At 45.4% G+C, this 24,229-nt stretch overlaps 1 protein-coding gene across 1 annotated transcript in view; it reads left to right on the forward strand.

Annotated features, from left to right (window-relative positions):
- Window positions 1–777: 777 nt before the first annotated feature.
- Window positions 778–24,229, forward strand: part of LOC149441147 (uncharacterized) — a 33,164-nt gene continuing 9,712 nt past the window's right edge. Inside the window, exons 1-4 of the mRNA XM_089657703.1 lie at window positions 778–2,184; window positions 9,148–9,216; window positions 10,973–11,038; window positions 18,983–19,077. Of these exons, the coding sequence (XP_089513829.1) occupies window positions 983–2,184; window positions 9,148–9,216; window positions 10,973–11,038; window positions 18,983–19,077 (1,432 nt within the window). The 5' untranslated portion in view covers window positions 778–982. The remainder of the gene's footprint in view (window positions 2,185–9,147; window positions 9,217–10,972; window positions 11,039–18,982; window positions 19,078–24,229) is intronic.

The raw sequence follows: 24,229 nt of genomic DNA on the forward strand, positions 1-24,229 counted from the left end.
TCACTGTATTCCGCTACTATAATGGAGGAGCGATGGAGCAGTACAGAGCTTAAATATAGATGCAATAATAGGGCGTCTTCAGAAGAGACAACCATTGATATCACATCTAGCTGGTGGAACCAGCCACTAAATTATGCTGCTATACTGGAGGAGCGGTGGAAAGTGGAGACGTACAGAGCTTAAGTACAGATGCAATAATAGGGTGTCTTCAGAAGAGACAACCATTGATATCACATCTAGCTGGTGGAACCAGCCACTAAAGTCTGCTACTATACTGGAGGAGCGGTGGAAAGTGGAGACGTACAGAGCTTAAGTACAGATGCAATAATATGGTGTCTTCAGAAGAAACAATGGGTGACGTCACATCCGGCTGGTGGAACGCGCACTGATGCAGTGCATCCAGTCTTGTGTTTTTACCTACTATTGCATCTGTATTTAAGTGAGTGTAACCAATTATCATGTTCTTTTGGAATACACTACGAGGGCCCCCTTGCTATCCTTACATTTTTGGCCTGACACCTAAAAAATATTGAAGCCATATACAGCCAGGTTGCATTTGCAGAGAGGGTGGACAATGGCAGCCCGTAATACTTTGAACCTGGCCTATACTGAGGCTGTGTGAAGCATAAACTCCTTTTATCGAAAAACGAAACTGAAAGGTTGTGTATAACTTTAGCAAACAATGAAAGATATTATGATAGGAATTTCCAAAACACTTTAAAAGTATTGAAGCCAGATGCAGCCAGGCAGCATTTCCAGAGAGGGTGGACTATGGCAAGCTGTATTACCTGCCCTGTACTGAGGCTGTGCGAAGAATAAACACCTTTTCTCGGAAGGCGAAAATGAAAGGTTGCATACAACTTTCTTAGGCAAGCATTCACCATGATAAATATTATGACGGGAATTTCCAAGGCAAGTTCCATATGACATATAAATAAGGTGCACTGGAGATGGGACTGATGTGAGAAGACATCTCAGAACAATGCTGCACTGGCTGTTGAGCATCTTTGCCCCTTCACTGAGTGAAGATGAAATTAAAAAGGCCGATCAATGCAAACAGCGAACCCTGAATATCCTCAATGATGCTCTGAAGAAGAAGGATGCAGTTTTGGTGGATAATCCAGCTACATTCACTGACCAGGAAAAGGTTGATGGCTTTCCATTAATCAGCACAGATCTTGTGAAAGACCTGCACAGCCAACTCCAAAAGGTGACATTTAGGAGAGGGAGATTCCAAGGGATGGATGCTTATGTGCATCCAACTAATGAAGGTGGAATTGTATATCTGTGTCCACAGTTTTGGAAACAGCATGAGTTCCTGCAACTCAATTCTCGTCCAGACACCCTCATCCATAGCATCTCAGTGTTACTTGGGTATGGAAATACCATTGAGAAGAACACAGAAAAAGTTAAAAAGTCTCAACAACACAAGCTGTGCCCTATTTCAGCGAATATCATTCATATAGCTTTTTCATTTCTCATGGAGCATACGGGGTCTTACAACTTTGGCTTCTATTCCTGCTGTGGGGAGACATCCAGGGATACCGTGTGTAAGAAATCCAAAATGAGTTCTTTATTACGGTGTTTTTATATCGAGAAAGCCTCTCATTTAGGCAGAGAAGACGGTGAATTGGCTAACGATGCTAAACAACGAACCCTGAATATCCTCAAAGACGCTCTGAAGAAGAAGGACAGCCTGCTGGTAGGCGATCCAGAAGAATTTGGTAAAGAAAAGAACTTTGGGTTGTTTCCATTAATCAGCACAGATCTGGTGAACGATTTGATGGGTGAACTCCAAAAAGTGACATTTAAGAGGAACAAAGATCCAGAGAGTGAAACAAAAACAATTGCCTACGTGATTTCAGGTTCTGGAGATAGAACTGTGTATCTGAGTAAACCCTTTTTTGAGCAGCAGGAGTTCCTGCAGAAGAATTCCCGCCCAGAGACCCTCATCCATGAGGTCTCCCACTTTCTGGGCTACGGACACACCATTAGGGAAAATGAAGAAAAATTGAAAACATCACAACAGCATAAACTATGCCCTGTTTCAGTTCACAAAATTGAAGTTGCATTTTCATGGCTTATGATTCATAGGGGGGAGTACGCCAATGGCTCATATTCCTGCTGTGGGGAGACATTCCGGGACACTGTCTGTGAGAATTCAGCCATGGCACACAAATTAAGGTATGTGTCTTTTGAGCAAATTAGTCCGATCACCAATCTCCTAGACATGTGCATGCCAGAGATGTTAATTTTGTTTCAAGTGCATTCGTTAATTGAAGAATTTTGTTTCATCATATTCGTTATGTTGATCCGATTAGTTTTCTGCATGCGTTACATATATTCATTGGTCCAGGTGGAATTGAAAATTTTTGTAGTGTTTCCGGGGGATTGCTAGATAGTCCGTATCAGGGGTGGACTGACAACTCATGGGGCCCCCGGGCAACAGGGGATCATGGGGCCCCTGTGTCCTCGCCCACACTCAAACCACACGTATTGCAATACATGTCTAAACTGGCCAACTGACATATTAGTGTCCATTCTTATTATCAAGGTCAAAAATCCCAATCACCGCCGTGCAGGGGCGGACTGACAACTCATGGGGCCCCCGGGCAATAGGGGATCATGGGGCCCCTGTGTCCTTGCCCAAACTCAAAAAAGCCTATGAAAAGGTATCAGGGGCATCTCATGGGGCCCCCTACTGACCCCGGGCCCTCGAGCAGTGCCCGAGTTCCCAAATGGTCAGTCTGCCCCTGGTCCGTATATTAGCAAATTGGACGGATTCAGTATATACGGACACTAGTCCAACCCACCAAGAGAAATAGCATGAGCTGATTAGACAATATTCACTGAATCGTGTGCATTCGAATTAACAAATGGGACGAAATTCGGATTCATTTGTTATGCAAACCCAAATTATCGAACATATTTGAAAATTTAATTAATTTAATTTAATTTAATTTATTTCCCCATGGGCCCAAACTATTATTGCATCATGTGACCGCATCTGAATGAAGCAAACGCATTTGTTAACTGCTTCGTGCCTAAGGGTAAAACAAATCTGAATGCCTAAGCACAATTTTGCAACTTTGACATGTGTTAGTAAAACTGTACATATCATCACAACTACCTCAGGTGAATTACACCTTGTTTTTTCAGGACAAATTGGGCTTTCATTTGATGGTAAATGGTAATAGATAGCTCCTGATTTTTTTTTTATCAAAGGAAAACTGGCCCAAAATAGTAAAAAAAAATATTTTTTTAAAATGTATTTTTTGCTATTACCATAACCTACCACCAAAGAAGAGCCCAAAATAAATTCTACTGCTCGTCGCAACCAGGGGTGTCAAACTGGTGGCCCTCCAGCTGTTGCCAAACTACAAGACCCATCATGCCTGTGCCTTTGGGAGTCATGCTTGTAACTGTCAATCTTGCAATGCCTCATGGGACTTGTAGTTTGGCAACAGCTGGAGCGCCGCCAGTTTGACACCCGTGAATTTGCAACGATACCACATATTTGTATGTTATTTGTTGTTTCTACCTGTAGTACAGCCCAGAAACAATAGTGTGCATTTTGCTTTTTTTTTTTTATCCTACCTAAAATACACTGACACTAACTGACACTGATACTACCTTAAAAATGTAAAAAAAAAAAAGAAAAAAATCCTGACAAAAAAAAATAATTTAAAACTGAACCTAACCTTTGACCCAAACACTAACCCTGGCACAGATGTTTTTATTCGGATACAAATAGATACATTGTTGCAACCGTAATACTTTTTCATGTCAAATATAATAGTGGACTGGAATTTTTCTTCTTTTTCTTCTTCTTTTTCCTCTTCTTCTTTTCTTCTTCTTCTTCTTCTTCCTCTTATTCTTCTTTCTTCTTTCTTCATCTTCTTCTTCACCTTCCTCTTCTACTTCTTCTTTCTTCTTCTTCCTCTTCTACTTCTTCTTTCTTCTGCTTCTTACTTCTTCTTCTTCCCTGGATTTGGGAGTTCTGGGTCCCGATCATTACTATGGGACCCAGGGGTCTCAGTGAGACCCCAGTCTCTGTGCTGCAAGCGCACAGTGTGGCGCGTTCCCAGCACAAAGACAGGTACGCAAATATGGGACTCCACAGTAAAAAAGCCCAGTCCAGTGGGGTTGCATATTTTCTTGCGGTCTGCACCAAGGAGTTAATTTTGTTACAACTTTTTTTTGGCTTTGTTGACATTTGTTACCCACTATGGGCCTTTGATTCAGCAATTACTTTATCAGTACATAAGATAAGTATGACTTACAGTATGTCTTTTTTTTTTTTGCAAGACAAACATTGTTTGTAAAAATGATTTAATTTTTTATACAATCTTTAGGCAAAAAAAATCATAACAGAAAAAAAAAAAATGTATAACCTATTTTACCTTTGTTAGTTTTAAAGCAACTGTAGATATAAGTATGCAAGTTATTCTTTGATTTTTTTATGACACTAAAATTACTTTTCGGGTACAAAACATGATAAAGTTTTTGTACAAATTAAAGTTTTTCTTTTTAATTTTGCACTTTTTTTTAATGCATCACTAAACCCCCCCCCCAAAAAAAACACATTGTAACAAAAACAATAGGTTGAATATTAATGATCAAAAAATATTTATTAAATAAAAATACACAGAAAAATGATAGCTAAGGGGAGACGGGAGGAAGGAGTTAATTAGGATTGATAATGGTTAACTAATAGTTCATACGGGCTTAAATAGGAACTTTTTTTTATACTTGTAAGGTTGCTTTAAGTGACATCATACCTAGATTTAGGGCCGGTTCACAGTATAGAAACACAGTCCAGATGCATTCCAGATACGTTTCCGCATGCGTGTTTTTGACATGTTCCGGTGTGTTGTTGATGCATTTTTTTACATGTTCCAGTGCTTTTTTTTATACATTCCAGTTGATTTTTTCCCCCTCTCTTTGTCTTCAATCTAAATAGGGACATGTGTGTTCCAGTGCGATTTTGGTGCATTTTGATGCATTCTGGTGCATTTTCGATGTGTGTTACCGCGTTCCAGTACAGTTCTGTGCAGAAAAAATGCAGCCTGTTCTACTTTTTTTTCTGCAAGAGGAACGCACCGGAACTGCAAGTACTGATCAGGGGCGGACTGACCATTCGAGCACTCGGGCATTGCCCGAGGGCCCGGGGTCAGTAGGGGGTGCCATGAAATGCCCCTGGTACCTTTTTTATAAGCTTTTTTGAGTGTGGGCAAGGACACAGGGGCCCCATGATCTCCTATTGCCCGGGGGCCCCATAAGTTGTCAGTCCGCCCCTGGTACTGATGTGAACTATGGTATGATGTCACTTAAAGCAACCTTACAAGTATAAAAAAAGTTCCTATTTAAGTCCTTATGAACTATTAGTTATCCATTATCAATGCTAATTAACTCCTTCCTCCCCTTAGCTATCATTTTTCTGTGTATATTTATTTAATATCTATTTTTAGATCATTAATATTAAACCTTTTGTTTTTGTTACAGTGGGTTTTTTTTTTGGGGGGGGGGTTTAGTGGTGCATTAAAATTGAGAAAGAAAAACTTTAATTTGTACAAAAACTTTATCATGTTTTGTACCCGAAAAGTAATTTTAGTGTCTTTTTTTTTTTAAAAACTCAAAGTAATTTGAGTTTTTAAAAAAAATCAAAGAATAACTTGCATACTTATATTGACAACCATATCACCTACTTTCTGTGCGTTTTGGATACAGAATAAAGCAACTGAAGCGCATGTAGTGTGAACGGGACCCTAAAGGTTACCCCATTTGATGTGCACACGAACAATACATAGTAAATACAACAAAGAATAATATTGGATCGTGGTATATCCCAGCGATATTCAAGCATTGTTCAGAAGCTTTGTCTACACAATTGTAGTTGCAGCTGTTGTTATGACAAAGTTCCAACTGCCATTTTACCAGCCAGGATTTGGCACCATTAGAGACTGGTGGTTGGCAACAGACAACAGGACATATAACCCGGACACTCCATTAAGGGCGTACCCATGACCAACGTCCAGGCAGATGCAACCCAAAACAACTTCATTTTCTTCTATTTGGCCTGTTACGGTTAGTTAATGACATAAAAAAAAAAATCAATATGCATTAAAGCTCTGTCTGTACTAAGATGCTGTACTCCATTATTAAAAATGATCCATACTTTTGATGCTGTTTCTGCTGTGGGTTCCCCCTATCTGTTCCACCGCTGGATGCACAGCCCTGACAGTACAAGAACTTTGGAGGGACTTCCTCAGAGATGGCAAATAAAAGAAAAAAAAAAAGTGACAGGGCTAAGATCATCCCTTACTGTATCCAAAATATAGAAAAAAAAGTTTTACCAGGGTTTTAACCAGGCTTGCACCGATACCTGAGCATTTCCACGAGTATTGTTCTTAAAAAACTGGTATGGGTGCATCTGTAGTTTTAGAGTGTTACTAAACCCCGGACCCTGCATTCACTATATCTGGTCTCCCCGGACCCTGCATTCACAATATCCGGTCTCCCTGGACCCTGCATTCACTATATCTGGCCTCCCCGGACACCGCATTCACTATATCTGGTATCCCCGGACCCTGCATTCACTATATCTGGTCTCCTCAGCCCCCGCATTCACTATATCTGGTCTCCCTGGACCCTGCATTCACTATATCTGATCTCCCCGGACCTTGCATTCACTATATCCGGTCTCCCCAGACCCTGCATTCACTATATCTGGTCTCCACAGACCCTGCATTCACTATATCTAGTCTCCCCGGACCCTGCATTCACTTTATCTGGTCTCCCCAGACCCTGCATTCACTATATCTGGTCTCCCAGGACCCTGCATTCACTATATCTGGTCTCCCCGGACCCTGCATTCACTTTATCTGATCTCTCCGGACCCTGCATTCACTATATCTGATCTCCCCGGACCCTGCATTCACTATATCTGATCTTCCCTGGACCCTGCATTCACTATATCCAGTCTCCCAGGACCCTGCATTTACTATATCTGGTCTCCCTGGACCCTGCATTCACTATATCCGCTCTCCCCAGACCCTGCATTCACTATATCCGGTCTCCCCAGACCCTGCATTCACTATATCCGGTCTCCCCGGACCCTGCATTTGCTATATCTGATCTCCCCGGACCCTGCATTCACTATATCTGGCCTCCCTAGACCCTGCATTCACTATATCTGGTCTCCCCAGACCCTGCATTCACTATATCTGGTCTTTCCGGACCCTGCATTCGCTATATCTGGTCTCTCCGGACCCTGCATTCGCTATATCTGGTCTCCCCAGACCCTGCATTCACTATATCTGGTCTCTCCGGACCCTGCATTCGCTATATCTGGTTTCCCCAGACCCTGCATTCACTATATCTGGTCTCCCCGGACCCTGCATTCACTATATCTGGTCTCCCTGGACCCTGCATTCACTATATCTGGTCTCCCCTCACCCTGCATTCACTATATCTGGTCTCCTAGGACCCTGCATTCACTATATCTGGTCTCCCCGGACCCTGCATTCACTATATCTGGTCTCCTAGGACCCTCCATTCACTATATCTGGTCTCCCCGGGCCCTGCCTTCATTATATCTGGTCTCCCAGGACCCCGCATTCACTATATCTGGTCTCCCCGGACCCTGCATTCACTATATCTGGTCTCCCAGGACCCCGCATTCACTATATCTGGTCTCCCCGGACCCTGCATTCACTATATCTGGTCTCCCCGGACCCCGCATTCACTATATCTGGTCTCCCCGGACCCTCCATTCACTATATCTGGTCTCCCCGGACCCTCCATTCACTATATCTGGTCTCTCCGGACCCTGCATTCACTATATCTGGTCTCCCCGGACCCTGCATTCACTATATCTGGTCTCCCCGGACCCTGCATTCACTATATCCGGTCTCCCCGGACCCTGCATTCACTATATCTGGTCTCCCCGGACCCTCCATTCACTATATCCGGTCTCCCCGGACCCTGCATTCACTATATCTGGTCTCTCCGGACCCTGCATTCACTATATCCGGTCTCCCCAGACCCTGCATTCACTATATCTGGTCTCTCCGGACCCTGCATTCACTATATCCGGTCTCCCCGGACCCTGCATTCATCATATCCGGTCTCCCCGGACCCTGCATTCACTGTATCTGGTCTCTCCGGACCCTGCATTCACTATATCCGGTCTCCCCGGACCCTGCATTCACTGTATCTGGTCTCTCCGGACCCTGCATTCACTATATCTGGTCTCTCCGGACCCTGCATTCACTGTATCTGGTCTCCCCGGACCCTGCATTCACTATATCTGGTCTCTCCGGACCCTGCATTCGCTATATCTGGTCTCCCCGGACCCTGCATTCGCTATATCTGGTCTCCCCGGACCCTGCATTCACTATATCTGGTCTCCCCGGACCCTGCATTCGCTATATCTGGTCTCTCCGGACCCTGCATTCACTATATCTGGTCTCTCTGGACCCTGCATTCACTATATCAGGTCTCCCCGGATCCTGCATTCACTATATCTGGTCTCCCCGGATCCTGCATTCACTATATCTGGTCTCCCCGGATCCTGCATTCACTATATCCGGTCTCCCCGGACCCTGCATTCACTATATCTGCTCTCAGCAGAGCACTGGTTAAAGGTTTATTATCAGTGCAGATGTCTCCTTTGACAGTTGCCGATGATCAGCAGTACTTTTCTCGCATTGTGACAGCTGATAAGTGGCAAGTGTATGTACATGGTGGTCAGCTGTGATTGGATACAGCTGATTACGTGGTAAAAGGCCTGTGTAATTGACCTTTCACCATGTCATGTGATCAATCACAGCAATCACAGACAGCGCCGGGTGCGGGACGCGTTCTGGGAGGACGTCCCATGACGCCCTCCCAGAACTGGATGACTGTGCCGTAGCCATCATTCGGCAATAGCGTGCTGAGGAAGGGGTTAATAAAACACAAACACATACGTTAAGAATAAAGTTTATGGATTTCTCTCAAAGTAAATCCACGTCGATCATAATGACTCGTCACCCACTGACCTGCATGTGCTGCCCTCCCCCAAACGACAATGGTGTCACCGGAAATAAGTGCACTGGAACAGCGACCCCATTCAGGACATTATATTTCTGTTTTCTTCATCAGATCTCTAAGGAAGATAAACGATGGATCGAGCAGTACTGAGAAGCCATTCGATTTTGCTGAAATAATAAGGTGAGTGTTCTTGTCAATGCAGAGATCTGTAACAGGTTTCTTCCATGAAAAGCTGCAGCGGGGGCAGATATTTTACATTTGTTTATTTATTTATTGCAGCTACTTCTATAGCGCTGTCCATTTACGCAGAGCTTTACATATGTATTGTACATTCACATCAGTCCCTAACCCTCAAGGGGTGTACAATCTAAGGTCCCTAACCCTCAAGGGGTGTACAATCTAAGGTCCCTAACTCACATTCATATATACACATACTAGGGACAATTTAGACAGGAGCCAATTAACCTACCAGCATGTCTATGGAGTGTGGGAGGAAACCAGAGTACCCGGAGGAAACCCACGCAGGCACAGGGAGAACATGCAAACTCCAGGCAGGTGGTGCCGTGGTTGGGATTCGAACCGACGACCCCAATACTGCCAGTCGGAAGTGCTAACTATTTAGTCTTTAAACTGTTTGCATTAAAAATACATAAAGTCTATCGATCTTCATATGTTCTTTCCTTTTTCTTTTTCTTTTGGTTAATGCATAAGTACAATTTGAAACATTATTGAGAGTTATGTATCCCACGTATCTTTTGAAAATCTTTTAATAAATCGTTAATTACCAACAAAAAAATCCATTAAATCGTATAATAAAACATATTGTATTGCGATGTGTTACTTTGTGTCACTTGTATCCGCTTGAAGCAGACTTGTAATGAAAGATCCATAGAGGCTTTCAGTACTGACCTCTCCTTCTGAAAATGCTACTTACCTGGCAGTCATTATCATTCACCTGCTTCAATGCACTTAGGAATATTTAATAAAACCAGAGAATGCAAAATCTCTGCAAAGAAACCAATCAGATTCCAGGTATTATTGTCAAAGTTTAATTGAAAAAGTTGAACTTAGCAGCTGATTGGCTGCCATGCAGAGCTGCACCAGATTCTGAGTGCTCCAGTTTTAGTAAATCTCTCCCATTGTGTTTTTGGTTCATTGGATCTGGCTTTGCTTCACTGTTTTTGCTGAGCGCAGGGAAGTCATCTGAGCTGGAACATGCCCTATTCTGACATTTGGTCCCAAACTGGGCCAATCGGCCCGGCTCAGGGGAACACTTTGGATATGCTGCTCACAGGGTTCAGAGAGACATAAACACACTGTGGGCTCATTTACACTTGCAGTTGGGAGTGGATGAGCCTCCTTTTTATGGTCTCCCAACTGCTGCTCTTGAGCCATGGGCATAGCATCAGGGGTCACAATTGTGACCCTGCTCATGCTCCAGGGGGGCCCATGCTGTCTCCCTGTCACTATGGCGTGCAAAGCAGAATCTGGAGCAAAGCATAAGCTCTGAGCTTTTGGCTCCATTTTCAAGTCCTGAGCTGGAGAGTAGCGGAGGAAGGACAGCAGAGGCTGTTGGGAATGTTGCTAGATGGGAGGGGGCTCAGGTAAGGATTGGGGGGGGGGGGAGCGCTGCACACAGGTTTTTTACCTTCATGCATAGAATACATTTAGAACCACTTTACGCTTTGACAATAAAACCTGGAAGCTGATTGGCTTCTATGCAGAGCTGTACCAGATTTTGCACTCTCCAGCTTTAGTAAATCAACCCCATGGCTGGTAGGTAGATTTAACACGCTGTGCTGCTACACCCATGTGGGACACTTACACTGCAACCTGCCAATCAGATGAGGCTGTCCAAAAGTCAACAATGGAGGCTCCCACGTTGGTCGTTTTTATGGCCCTCATGGTGTTATATTTATGATCTATTCTCTTTCAGACACCTCAGTGAAATGAGTGACTTCAGGAGTTGCTTCGGGATGATGTTGCTGCTTGAAGAGATAAGGTGAGTCCAAATGTAGATGGAAATTTGTGTATATGTTTTTCTATATGTGCAGCCTTCGTCTAGACGTGTGCTTAGATTGACAGGTGGATAGACTTAAAGGAGAAGTTCACCTGTCAGGGCTCCAGGGTGTGACCAGAGGTATGTGACTGACGCAGGAAAACAGTGGGCAGTGGGCTCCGAGTCAACTGGCATGACCGCGGGCACTGGGTCAGACATTGGATCGTCTGGCTGGACAGCGGGCATCGGGTCACCAGGCATCAGGTCATTTGGCCCGACAGCGGGCACCGCGTCATCTGGCAAGGCAGTGGGCTCCGAGTCAACTGGCATGACCGCGGGCACTGGGTCAGACATTGGATCGTCTGGCTGGACAGCGGGCATCGGGTCACCAGGCATCAGGTCATTTGGCTCGACAACGGGCACCGCGTCATCTGGCAAGGCAGTGGGCTCTGAGTCAACTGGCATGACCGCGGGCACTGGGTCAGACATTGGATCGTCTGGCTGGACAGCGGGCATCGGGTCACCAGGCATCAGGTCATTTGGCTCGACAGCGGGCACTGCGTCATCTGGCAAGGCAGTGGGCACCAAGTCACCAGGCACGACAGCGGGCACCGGGTCATCAGGTACCGGATTGTCTGGCTCGACAGCGGGCATCGGGTCACCAGGTATGACAGCGGGCACTGGGTCACCAGGCATCAGGTCATTTGGCTTGCCAGCGGGCACCGCGTCATCTGGCAAGGCAGTGGGCACCGGGTCACCAGGCATTGGATCGTCTGGCTCGACAGCGGGCATCGAGTCAACTGGCCTAATAGGATCATCAGGCTGGATCAGTTCATCATGCTGGGTGGAGGCATCAGGCTGAGTGGAGGCATCAGGCTGGGTACAGGCATCAGGCTGGGTACAGGCATCAGGCTGGGTACAGGCATCAGGCTGGGTACAGGCATCAGGCTGGGTACAGGCATCAGGCTGAAGTGCGTGTGCCGAGGCACCAGGCTGAACCACGGAAGGCAGGTTCTCAGACGGCAGGCTCACCGGTTTGGATACTGGCAGGATGGTATTGGTTGGAAAGAATTTTTGCTTTTTTCTGGTTTTAACTACTGGAGCACTGCAAGTAAACGCAGGTCTGCAAACGAATGGAGCAGCTGGAGACAGAGAAGAGCTGGAGGATGGAACAGGAGAGGGAGCAGTTGCTACAGAGGACTTCTTTACAGGGTTAAAGGCAGGATAGGTGCAGCGAGTGGGAACAGGGTACTGACATGCGGTAGATAGCAGGGCAGGAGGAGCTGTTGGGAATGCAGGAATAGAGCTTTGAGGAAATAGATTAGAAGCTGGACTGGGTTTTTGTAGGCTGACTGAGGCTGGGTGCAACAAATCTGTCCATGTCTGCAGTATGGGTTGAACAAAGCTCCGCTTACACAAAGCCTGTCTGGTCAATGACTGCACTGCGTTTATACAATCTCTTAGTATCTGTGGTGAACATGCAGCATAATGCTCCAAGAAGCAATCCACATCATCCTCTAATAACCATACCAGGGACTCTACCTGGTCGGCACTAAATGGCGGCAAAAATTCATCCCTGCATTCGGGGGTACCAGATGAAACCAACTCCGCACAAACCTGAATCAATGGCTGCACCTCAGAGAATTCTGTGCCCTGATCTACTAGAACATGAGCGAGCCATATACATTCTAGCAGTTCATCCCTGGGATACTCCTTCAGAGTCTGATAAGCATACTCCCTGTCATCAAACACTAGCAGATATAAATACACAACCTCATCAAGATCCATCCTTCCCATCAACAAACCAAGATGGCTTCCCTGTGCAGCCACTTCTGGTCAGGATTGGCCTTGGTGTAATGTCAGGGCTCCCGGGTATGACCAGAGGTGTGTGACTGACGCAGGGAAACGCAGGCTTCAGATATGTTATAAATATAATTTATTAACACTAACAAAAACATAAACGCATTGCAATACTAAAACATACACAGTGCAAACGAACCAAACCACCCACAGATAACAGTACATACAATGCAAGCGTCGTCAGGCAGGCCGGGATTATCAACAGGAGGTCAGAACGTATGGGGTTAAGCAGGAGAATGGTCAGACAAAGCCAGGGATCAGGAGCAGGAGAATGGTCAGACAAAGCCAGGGATCAGGAGCAGGAGAATGGTCAGACAAAGCCAGGGATCAGGAGCAGGAGAATGGTCAGACAAAGCCAGGGATCAGGAGCAGGAGAATGGTCAGACAAAGCCAGGGATCAGGAGCAGGAGAATGGTCAGACAAAGCCAGGGATCAGGAGCAGGAGAATGGTCAGACAAAGCCAGGGATCAGAGCAGGGTCAGCAACGAATCAGACAGGAACAGGAACAGGGAGCAGGAACAGGATACAGGGCCCAGGAGAAACACACACCAAGGCAGAGTCTGCAGGTCTGGCCATCCCTTAAATACATCAGTATAAGCAGTTTCAGGTGTTTAGCTGGCTGCAAGGTTGAGTCTCTGATTGCTGGGAGCACCCGCTGGCCAGCCCTGGTACTACAGCCCATAAGGCAGGTGAATCCCACCATTGCTGGCCAGTCCATTCCTGACATCACCTTCTGGACAAAAATAATAAATGCACATTTGTTTACAGGTAAAAATATGTGCGTTTATTATTTTTGTCTGCAGGAGCCTGGAAAGCATTGCACCAGCGATCAGTAGATCAGTGGTGCCATGCAGATCTCCTGCAGACCTGTCAGAATATCTGCTTGCCGTATGGGATGTATGGGATGTACTGGATGTACGAGATGTACGGGATGTACGGGATGTACGAGATGTACGGGATGTACGAGATGTACGGGGTGTACAAGATGTACGAGGTGTACGAGATGTATGGGATGTACTGGATGTACAAGATGTACGGGGTGTACGAGATGTACGGGATTTACGGGATGTACAAGATGTACGGGGTGTACGAGATGTACGGGATTTACGGGATGTACAAGATGTACGGGATGTACGGGGTGTACGAGATGTACGAGATGTATGGGATGTACTGCATGTACAAGATGTACGGGATGTACAAAATGTACGGGATGTACAAGATGTGCGGGATGTACGAGATGTATGGGATGTACTGGATGTACGGGATGTACAGGGTGTACGAGATGTACGGGATGTATGGGATGTACTGGATGTACGGGGTGTAGGAGCAAGCAGATATACTGACAAGAAGCTTCAATGAACTTCCATGGCGCTCCACATCAGGACTTGCGGAAGTCCATGAATGAATGCTGCGGCCGTGTGAATTGCGCGGTCATGCAGCGCTGCACCCAAATGAAATTTGTGTCCTTTTTTCCCCACAAATAAAGCTTTCTTTCAGTGGTATGTGATCCCCTGGGCATTTTTTATTATTTTGTGCTATAAACAAAAAAAGACCGAACAATTTAGAAAAAACCCAATATTTTTGACTTTTTGCTATAAAACATATCCAGTAAAAAAAATTTAAAATAAAATTTCTTCATAAAATTAGGCCAAAATGGCTGTGCAGGGAGAGAGAGCAGCATGTCCATACTGACAGGAGAGAGATCTGTGTTGTTTACACACAGATCTCTCCCCTCTCGGCCCTGCTGACAATCACCGAGTCCCAGCCAGTACCTGGTGATTGACATATCCAGCAGCCAATAGTAGCGCGGGTAGGATGGCGCTCGCACATCCCCTATGCGGATATGCAAAATCTCATATATTTATGTGACTTTGTGCAGCAGAGCCGCCCTTTAGCAGTATATCTGCTGTGGGACGGCTCTTAAGTGGTTAATAGAACAGCCCTCTGGAACTTGTATTTCTGAACAGCAGGACTTGGCTGATCAGCAGAATGTCTGGGACTACATTTCCCAGGAGAGGTAGCGTGTGGGTGGGGGCATATAAATATCAAAGCCCGAGAGATTGTCCAGGAGAGTGCGGAGGGAAACAGAAGAAGGAGGAAGTGTGCTGACGGCTGAAGCTCTGAACTAGGCTGCAGAGCCAGGATTGGAGGGAGAGAGGGAGCAGAAAGAACCCACTGACCACATGGGCTGCCATGCTGCCAAGAAGGCCACCCAGACAGCAGGAGACAGAGCGGGACACCAAGTCTGAACCAAAGGGCCGTGGGCTGTTTCTGTCCATCAGGAAAGACGGATCGCGGCAATCCACCAAACCACATTGATTGGGTGAAAAAGACCCATTCATTCACTGACAAAGTGAACATGGATAGTTCATCACTTCAGTTATCTACCTGCAGATAGTTGTGAACATTTCATACAGTTACCCCAGTCTCGGCCTAGTTATACCATTGTTGGAATTCACATGCAGTTCAGCTATCATCCAAAATGATTGCAGGGCTTACAGTTATAGTCCAAGATACAGCAGTGCCAATAGAATCAATAAGTCCCCCTCCCTTTCTATAGAGCATAATTCCTACTACTGTTCATTCTTTTGCCTTTGACATCCAGGAGAAGTTATCTCCATAGACATGTATGCCAATTGTTGCTAGTTTGCACTAACTCTTTACCATCAATCAGGGAAGTGTTAGCTCTTCTCCTTTTCCCTCACTATCTTTGATGTGACTATCCTGAAGAACTATCATCCACCCCCTAACGCAACCTCACACCAATTGGGCCCCAACAATCGCGCAGAAGATATTATGGAGCGCTTAAAGGGGACACTGCTAATTATAACTGAGATTTCTCTTTCATTCACACTTAATCCTTGTTATTTAGGTTTGAAGACCAGCAGTGAGCTTATCCGTTATTGATGGCATGGGCCTTTAAGACTAGGTTCACATCTGTGTGGGTGGTGCCGCTGTGGATCCGCACAAAAATCTGTGCATCCGCACCACCCACACAGAGGAATGCGGACCAGCACTGGAAAACGCAACCTTACTGGGAATCGAGGTTCCTGCGCGGGCTGCGTTTTCAAAAGAAGTGCAGGGACTTCTTCCCTGAGTGTCACGGGGCACGGGAGTCCATTCAAATGAATGGGCTCTTGTGCCCGCGCAAAACACGGCCCAAATGGCCGCATATATGTGAACCGGACCTACAGTTGCAAGAAAAAGTATGTGAACCCCTTGGGATTACGTGGAGTTTTGCATGAAGTGGGCATAAAATGTGCTCTGAACGTCATCTAAGTCACAACAATAGAAGAACACAGTCTGCTGAGCATAATACTACACAAACATTAGATGTTGCCATGGTTTAATTGCACATAACATGTAAACATTCACAGTGCAGGGAGGAAAAAGTATGTGAGGCCCTAGCTTAATGACTTCTCCCAGAGCTAATTGGAGCCAGGAGTGAGCCAACCTTGACTCCAATCAGTGTGATGATATTGGATGTGTTGCTGACAGCTGTCCTGCCCTTAAAAAACACACACCTGTTTTGGGTTTACTGGTTTCAAGAAGCACTGTCTGATGTGAACCATGCCTCGCAGAAAAGAGCTCTCAGAAGACCTACGATCAAGAATTGTTGACTTGCATGAAGCTGGAAAGGGTTACAAAAGTATCTCCAAAAGCCTTGATGTTCATGTGTCCACGGTAAGACAGACTGTCTACAAATGGAGAAAGTTTAGCACTGTTGCTACTCTCCCTGGGCGTGGTCGTCCTGTAAAAATGACTGCAAGAGCACAGCGCAGAATGCTGCATGAGGTAAAGAAGAATCCCAGAGTGTCAGCTAAAGACCTACAGAAATCTCTGGCACATGCTAACATTTTTGTTGACACATCTACAATAAGGAAAACATTAAACAAGAATGGAGTACATGGGGAGGACACCACGGAGGAAGCCATTGCTGTCCAAAAAGAATATTGCAGCACGTTTGAAGTTTGCAAAAGAGCACCTGGATGTTCCACAGCACTACTGGCAAAATATACTGTAGACAGATGAAACCAAGATTGAGTTGTTTGGGAAGAACACACAACACTATGTGTGGAGAAAAAAAGGCACAGCACACCAACATCAAAACCTCATCCCCACTGTAAAACATGGCGGAAGGAGCATCATGGTTTGGGGCTGCTTTGCTGCCTCAGGGCCTGGACGGATTGTTGTCATTGATGGGAAAATGAATTCCAGAGTTTATCAAGACATTTTGCAGCAAAACGTACGACCATCTGTCCGCCAACTGAAGCTCCGCAGAGGATGGGTGATGCAACAGGACAATGACCCAAAGCATACAAGTAATTCAACAAAACAATGGCTGCAACAGCACAGAATACACCTTCTGGAGTGGCCCAGTCAGAGTCCTGACCTCAACCCGATTGAAATGCTGTGGCATGACCTTAAGAGAGCGATTCACACCAGACATCCCAAGAATATTGCTACACTGAAACAGTTTTGTAAAGAGGAGTGGTCCAAAATTACTCCAGATCGTTGTGCAGGTCTGATCTGCAACTACAGGAAATGTTTGGTTGAGGTTATTGCTGCCAAAGGAGGGTCAACCAGTTATTAAGTCCAAAGGTTCACATACTTTTTCCTCCCTGCACTGTGAATGTTTACATGTTATGTGCAATTAAACCATGGCAACATCTAATGTTTGTGTAGTATTATGTTCAGCAGACTGTGTTCTTCTATTGTTGTGACTTAGATGACGTTCAGAGCACATTTTATGCCCAATTCATGCAAAACTCCACGTAATCCCAAGGGGTTCACATACTTTTTCTTGCAACTGTACTTGGTTCATAGTTCATGTCTGACGTTTACAACCACATTAACAACATTTCTCTATATGTCACTTTTTCTATACAAGTAAAACAAAAAATGACATTGTTTCCCCCAAGAGGTCCCCCTAATATTACCAGACCCATCAGATCTGGTACAGATTTTAAGGGGGTCCCCCTCAGACCCTAAGCCCTGGTTTACACTGATGCGGTGTGGAATTTTCAGTGTTTTCAGTGCGAATTCCGCACTGCATCAGAATCGCACCCCATTCATGGGAACCACTGCGGGTGTGTATGTTAACAACACCCCGAAACCGGTCTGCAAAACGTGATGCGATCTGAAGAATTGGATCGCATAGGTGTGAATACCCATGCGATCCGATTCTAGTGCGGACCTAAAAAAGGGTCCTGCATGTTTTTGGTGCGGGTGAGGTGTGATTAGAGCCATACATAATGTATGGCTCTGATCGCACCGCACACAAATCGCATGTGATTTGCACAGGAAAGCGGTACGGTTCCTATGTGAATCCATGCGATATACCACATCGCATATATGTGAACCTGGCTTAGTCTGAGCACACAGCCCAGCAGGCCACATGTGCTCAACATGGTGGTGGTGGGGGGGTCCTGGTCGTGTAAGTGGAATAGGCTGGTGACATCATTGGTTGCTAACAAGCATTGAGCTGTCATGTAATACCACTATTATATGTGACGTTCGGCAGGGGCGTCCCTGGGGTTGGTGTCACCCGGTGCGATAACACTTGGTGTCACCCCCTCCCACGATCCCCGCAGGATGGATCGGATGTGCGGATTGAGCATAATGGATGGGACTCCGATCCATTATGCTCCCCAATCTGCAGATCCGATCCATCCTGCGGGGATCGTCGGCATGCAACCTATATGGGGTGACACCGGACCCACTCCACGAAAAGGTAAGTTGTAAAGCAAGCCGATGATCCCCGTAGGATGGATTGGGACTGCGGATTGGGGAGCATAATGGATTGGACTCCGATCCATTATGCTCAATTTGCAGATCCGATCCATCCTGCAGGGATCATTGGCTTTCTTTACACCTTACCTTTTCGTGGAGCAGGTCCAGTGTCACCCCGTGTGGTAGGTGTCACCTGGTGCGGAGCGCACCCCCTGCACCTGCCTGACGTTCGGCTCTCTCCAAACGAGTAAATATTTCTCACCACATTTTCAATGTTTCTCACCACATTCAGTAAAAGTATGCTCTGAATCTCATATTTTAACTTTGTCTTCCTACACCAATGACTTTTTACAGCCTGTTATTCATTATGGAAGATTTCTTGGTTAAACTCAACAGCATCACATCAAAGGCGGGCACTGATCTGGACTCTTCAATGCTCGCACTTCCAGGTGGACACTGAACATATCAGAGATTGGACAAAATAGCTAATGGACGCCTGAAACCCATAAACACCCACAAGAAAGAAAAGTTCTGCCTGCGAAACTCTGCTGCTCCAACTGCTCAACTAAAGTGCACAAAAGTTCCCCTTTTTAATATTGGATGAAATTATGTAACTTGTATTGTATTCCTGAAAACCATACAATTCAGGGCTCTTTCACACGGGGCGGACCCTGTTAGCGGATCCTCTTGCTCAGTGGGGGATCTCTCCACCAATCCCCGCTGAGCAAGCAGATGACAGCTTTGTGTCCGCTCCGCTGCTGCAGAGCAGACACAGAGCTGCTCACTCTCCTCAATGGTTGGATTGAAAATGGACCGCCTGTCCGTTTTCATCCGATCTGACGGACGGAAGGGGAATTGGATCCCTGTCTGTCCCTTTTTGGCGGGTCGGATGTCAGCGGGTGTAAACGGACACATGTCCGTTTATACCCGCGGCTCCATAGAGGAGAATGGAGGCTCCGATTGGGTCTGCCTGAAAAACGGGCAGGTAGACCCGATCTGAACTTTCATGTGAAAGAGCCCTTATACATATGTGTTATATGTAGGATTGCAGTGACCTATGTTCAGAGATCACAATTACATAGATAATTATTGTTATTATTATACAGGATTTATATAGCGCCAACAGTTTGCTCAGCGCTTTACAATATAACGGGAGACAATACAGCAACAATACAGTTCAATACAAGAGGGATAGGAGGGACCTGATCCTGGGAGCTTACAATCTAATAGGGAGGGGCTAGTGGTACAAAAGTTAGTAATTGTGGGGGATGGACTGGTAGGAAGAGTAGAAGATTCCAGTATTAGCTGAGGGCAGGATGGGCTTCCTTGAAGAGATAGGTTTTCAGAGATAGCCTAAAAATGAGCAGAGTAGGTGATAGTCTGATAAATTGGGGTAGAGAGTTCCAGAGGATGGGGGAAGCTCTGGAGAAGTGCTGGAGACGAGCATGGGAGGAGGAGACAAGGGAGCTAGAGAGCAGGAGGTCGTGCGAGGAACGGAGAGTACGGTTTGGGTGATATTTGGAGACAAGATCGGTGATGTAATTTGGGGCGGAGATATAAATGGCTTTATATGTTATTGTTAATGTTTTGAATTTTATCCGTTGGGCAATGGGAAGCCAGTGGAGGGATTGGCAGAGAGGGGTGGAGGACACTGAGTGGAGGCCAGTGGAGGGATTGGCAGAGAGGGGTGGAGGACACTGAGTGGAGGCCAGTGGAGGGATTGGCAGAGAGGGGTGGCGGACACTGAGTGGAGGCCAGTGGAGGGATTGGCAGAGAGGGGTGGCGGACACTGAGTGGAGGCCAGTGGAGGGATTGGCAGAGTGGAGGGATTGGCAGAGAGGGGTGGAGGACACTGAGTGGAGGCCAGTGGAGGGATTGGCAGAGAGGGGTGGAGGACAGTGAGTGGAGGCCAGGGGGGGATTGGCAGAGAGGGGTGGAGGACACTGAGTGGAGGCCAGTGGAGGGATTGGCAGAGAGGGGTGGCGGACACTGAGTGGAGGCCAGTGGAGGGATTGGCAGAGTGGGGTGGAGGACACTGAGTGGAGGCCAGTGGAGGGATTGGCAGAGAGGGGTGGAGGACAGTGAGTGGAGGCCAGGGGGGGATTGGCAGAGAGGGGTGGAGGACACTGAGTGGAGGCCAGTGGAGGGATTGGCAGAGAGGGGTGAAGGACACTGAGTGGAGGCCAGTGGAGGGATTGGCAGAGAGGGGTGGCAGATACAGATTACAAGTACTGGATCAACTGTGGGTACAGGATTGTATACTTCTTTTTTTTCTTTTTAGTTGTTGAACCAGACTAACTATGTAATATAAGTAATATAAGCTGGCCACACACTTTTTGAAATTTGGTCGCCAATTTTGGGGTCTGGGTGTGTCCTTGTGGTTCTTCCTGCTGACTCCTCGCAGCCCTATAGGACACAGCATTGACATTGTGGGCAGCAGTGACAACTGCAACTACTGATTACATTATCTAGCACCTAGATGTGTTGGATAGTAGTGACACATGGAGATTTTTGGAAAACACATTTCCTGTTCATGATATGTGTCTGCTGTACCATGTACATGTATAAAAAAGTTTCCTGTTTTCTTTTGTGTTGCTTTCTTTGTGTGAAATCCCTGCTGTTCCTGCCGGTCCCTCTGCTTTTCGATTAAGAACTGGCAAGACAGCACAGCATGGTCAGATTTCAGAACTCAGCCTGCACAACCATTCAATGGGAGGACCTGTATGCTGCTGTTTCAAGGCGAGGGTTCACATATACTTTAAAGTGGTTGTTTAATTAAAAAAAAAAACCCTGCAAGACCATGGCATAATGTATTAGTATGGATCACATACCTGCACATTATGTGAAGCTTACCTTAAAACGAAGCCCTCCAGGGGTACGCTGTCACCGCTGAGAGGACTTCCATCTTCACCTGGTCCTTCTTCTGGGTTTGTGGCTCCGGCAGCTTGAATGGCCGGGCCATAATGACGTCACTCCCGGGCATGTGCATGGGAGTCACTTTTTATGGCACACAGCTCTTAAGGAACGGCACGGGCATACTACTCCTTCAAAGGTGCTGGTGTCTTACAGGTAAACATCTGAACGGTGCACGTCTAGGAGATAATTCCAGTACATACAAGGTAAGCACATTGGCTAAATGGTTAGCACTTCCACCTGGCAGTACTCGGGTCATTGGTTCAAATTCCAACCACGGCACTACCTGCCTGGAGTTTGCATGTTCTCCCTGTGCCTGCGTGGGTTTCCTCCAGGTACTCCGGTTTCCTCCCACATTCCAAAGACATACTGGTAGGTTAGTTGGCTCCTGTCTAAATTGGCCCTAGTATGTGTATGTATGAATGTAAGTTAGGGACCTTAGATTGTACGCCCCTTGAGGGTTAGGGACTGATGTGAATGTACAATATATATGTAAAGCGCTGTGTAAATGGACGGCGCTATATAAGTACCTGAAATAAATATTTATAAAACTATAAAAAAGTGTCAGCACTCAGTAAAAAAGAAAAGCTGATAGCAAAAAGTGTTCATACACCAAAATAATACATAAATACAATTGTTTGCAGCGATAATAAAAAATAAATAAAACAATAACACCCGTGACAAGTGTGTTAATCAAAAAAGGAATGAACAGTCCAGCAATATCAAAATATTTAATGACAGTCTTCTCCTCTGTAACTTTTCTTCATATAGTGACTTGAATAGTGCTTGACCTCCACCTTAAAGTGTTACCAAACCCACAACAGTACAATCAGTCTGTATATGCAGTACAGCATGCTTGTTATACTCACTGTGGAACCTAAGGGGTTAATCCTCCGCATTGTGTAAAAAGGATGTTAGATCCTGTCTTCTCTGCCCCTCCTCTTGTTCAAATGTCCACCTGATACAGACTGAATTCGTAGTCACATGCACATGCTCAGTTTGGTGTGTGTTGCTAGAGAGGCATTTTTTTTTCTTGGGAGGGCGCATGTGATCAGCACAGGGACAATCAGCACTGTCCAGACAGAGGTCAGGGGTTCTGCATCCTCCACAAGCAGAAAGAAATCTCCTCCTACAAGCTTTAACCAGGTGGGACCTCTGGTGTATCAAAATCCAATTGTACAAAATCCAATACAAAGATTACCTCCTGATGATGTGCATTTGTGCAAAACAGCTGTAGAGAGAGATTGTATTTTGATACGCCAGAGGTCCCGCCACCACTCTCATGTGAGTTTGGCGGCTAAACATGTAAGTGAATTCCTTTTGGTCGGATGTTTTAAAATATGTCCATCATGTTATTGGTTGTGGATATCCGTTTTTAATAAAATGACTACACTATAAGATCTTTTTTTATTGTTGATGGTCTTCTGTGGTCTCAACTTGCTAAGAGTGGTGGAGAGATATTGACTTGTTTGGAGCATTTTTTCTTGGAGCAGGGGTGGACTGACCATTGGGGCACTGCCCGAGGGCCCTGGGTCAGTAGGGGGCCCCATGAGATGCCCCTGGTACCTTTCACATGCTTTTTTGGGTGTGGTTTTGAGTGTGGGTGATGACACAGGGGCCCCATGAACCCCTATTGCCCCGGGGCCCCATGAGTTGTCAGTCCGCCCCTGTCTTGATGGAGAGGAGCTTCATTGTTTAACCACTTCCAGTCCGGACACTTTCACCCCCTTCCTGTCCAGGCCAATTTTCAGCTTTCAGCGCTATCACACTATGAATGACAATTGCGCGGTCATGCAACACTGTACCCATATGAATTTTTTTGCATTTTTTTGAGATAGATAAAACTTTATTTTGGTGGTATTTATTCACCACTGGGATTGTTATTTTCTTGCTATATAAAGGAAAAAGTCCAAACATTTTGAAAAAAAAGTGTTTTTCTTATAAACTTTTGCAGATAAATAAACTTTCTTCATAAATCATGACCAAAATGTATTCAGTTATCTTTTTAGTAAAAAAAAAACCCAAATTAGTTTATAACCAAAAATTATAATTTTTAAACTTTTTTTTACTTTTTTATATTATTATTTATGTTTTTTTTTTTTTACATACTGTCACCCTAGCAGTACAGTGTCACCATGGTGACACTGTACTACTTGTGGGGGGTGATGAAGATTTTTTTTTTTTTTACACTGATTGCTTTTACATCCAAGGGTTAAATATGCGCATAGCAAGCTTATTAAAAATATTTTACAACACAACATATATATATACACACACAATAGGAAAATATATATACATAAATATTGAATTACATATATGTATCTGTGTGTACCTTTTGCGGTCCAAGGTGCCACAAAATGAAAAGGCACTAGAAAACAAATGGTATGTTCAAAGATTGATGGAGAACCCTAGACTGGTATGTCCTACAGGCCCATGGGTAGACCATTACTGGGAAGGAATAGTGGGCTAAAAAGGAGGAAAAAAGGAAAAATCATATATAAAATATAATGACAAAACAAATCCACATATGTAACTACCAACAAGATCATACCGGTTACTCAACATCACCCCACATAAAGGCAGTGGATTAGGTATATTCAAGTAAATATCAGGAGTATAAAGTGACAGCAAAAGCCCCTAGTGAGAGAAAATATCATACAAGGCTTACCTTAAACCAGTGTTTCTCAA

The sequence above is a fragment of the Staurois parvus genome, unplaced genomic scaffold, assembly GCF_062004578.1.
Source record: "Staurois parvus isolate SC_StPar_1 unplaced genomic scaffold, SC_StPar_1.0 ptg001022l, whole genome shotgun sequence".
Lineage (NCBI taxonomy): Eukaryota > Metazoa > Chordata > Amphibia > Anura > Ranidae > Staurois > Staurois parvus.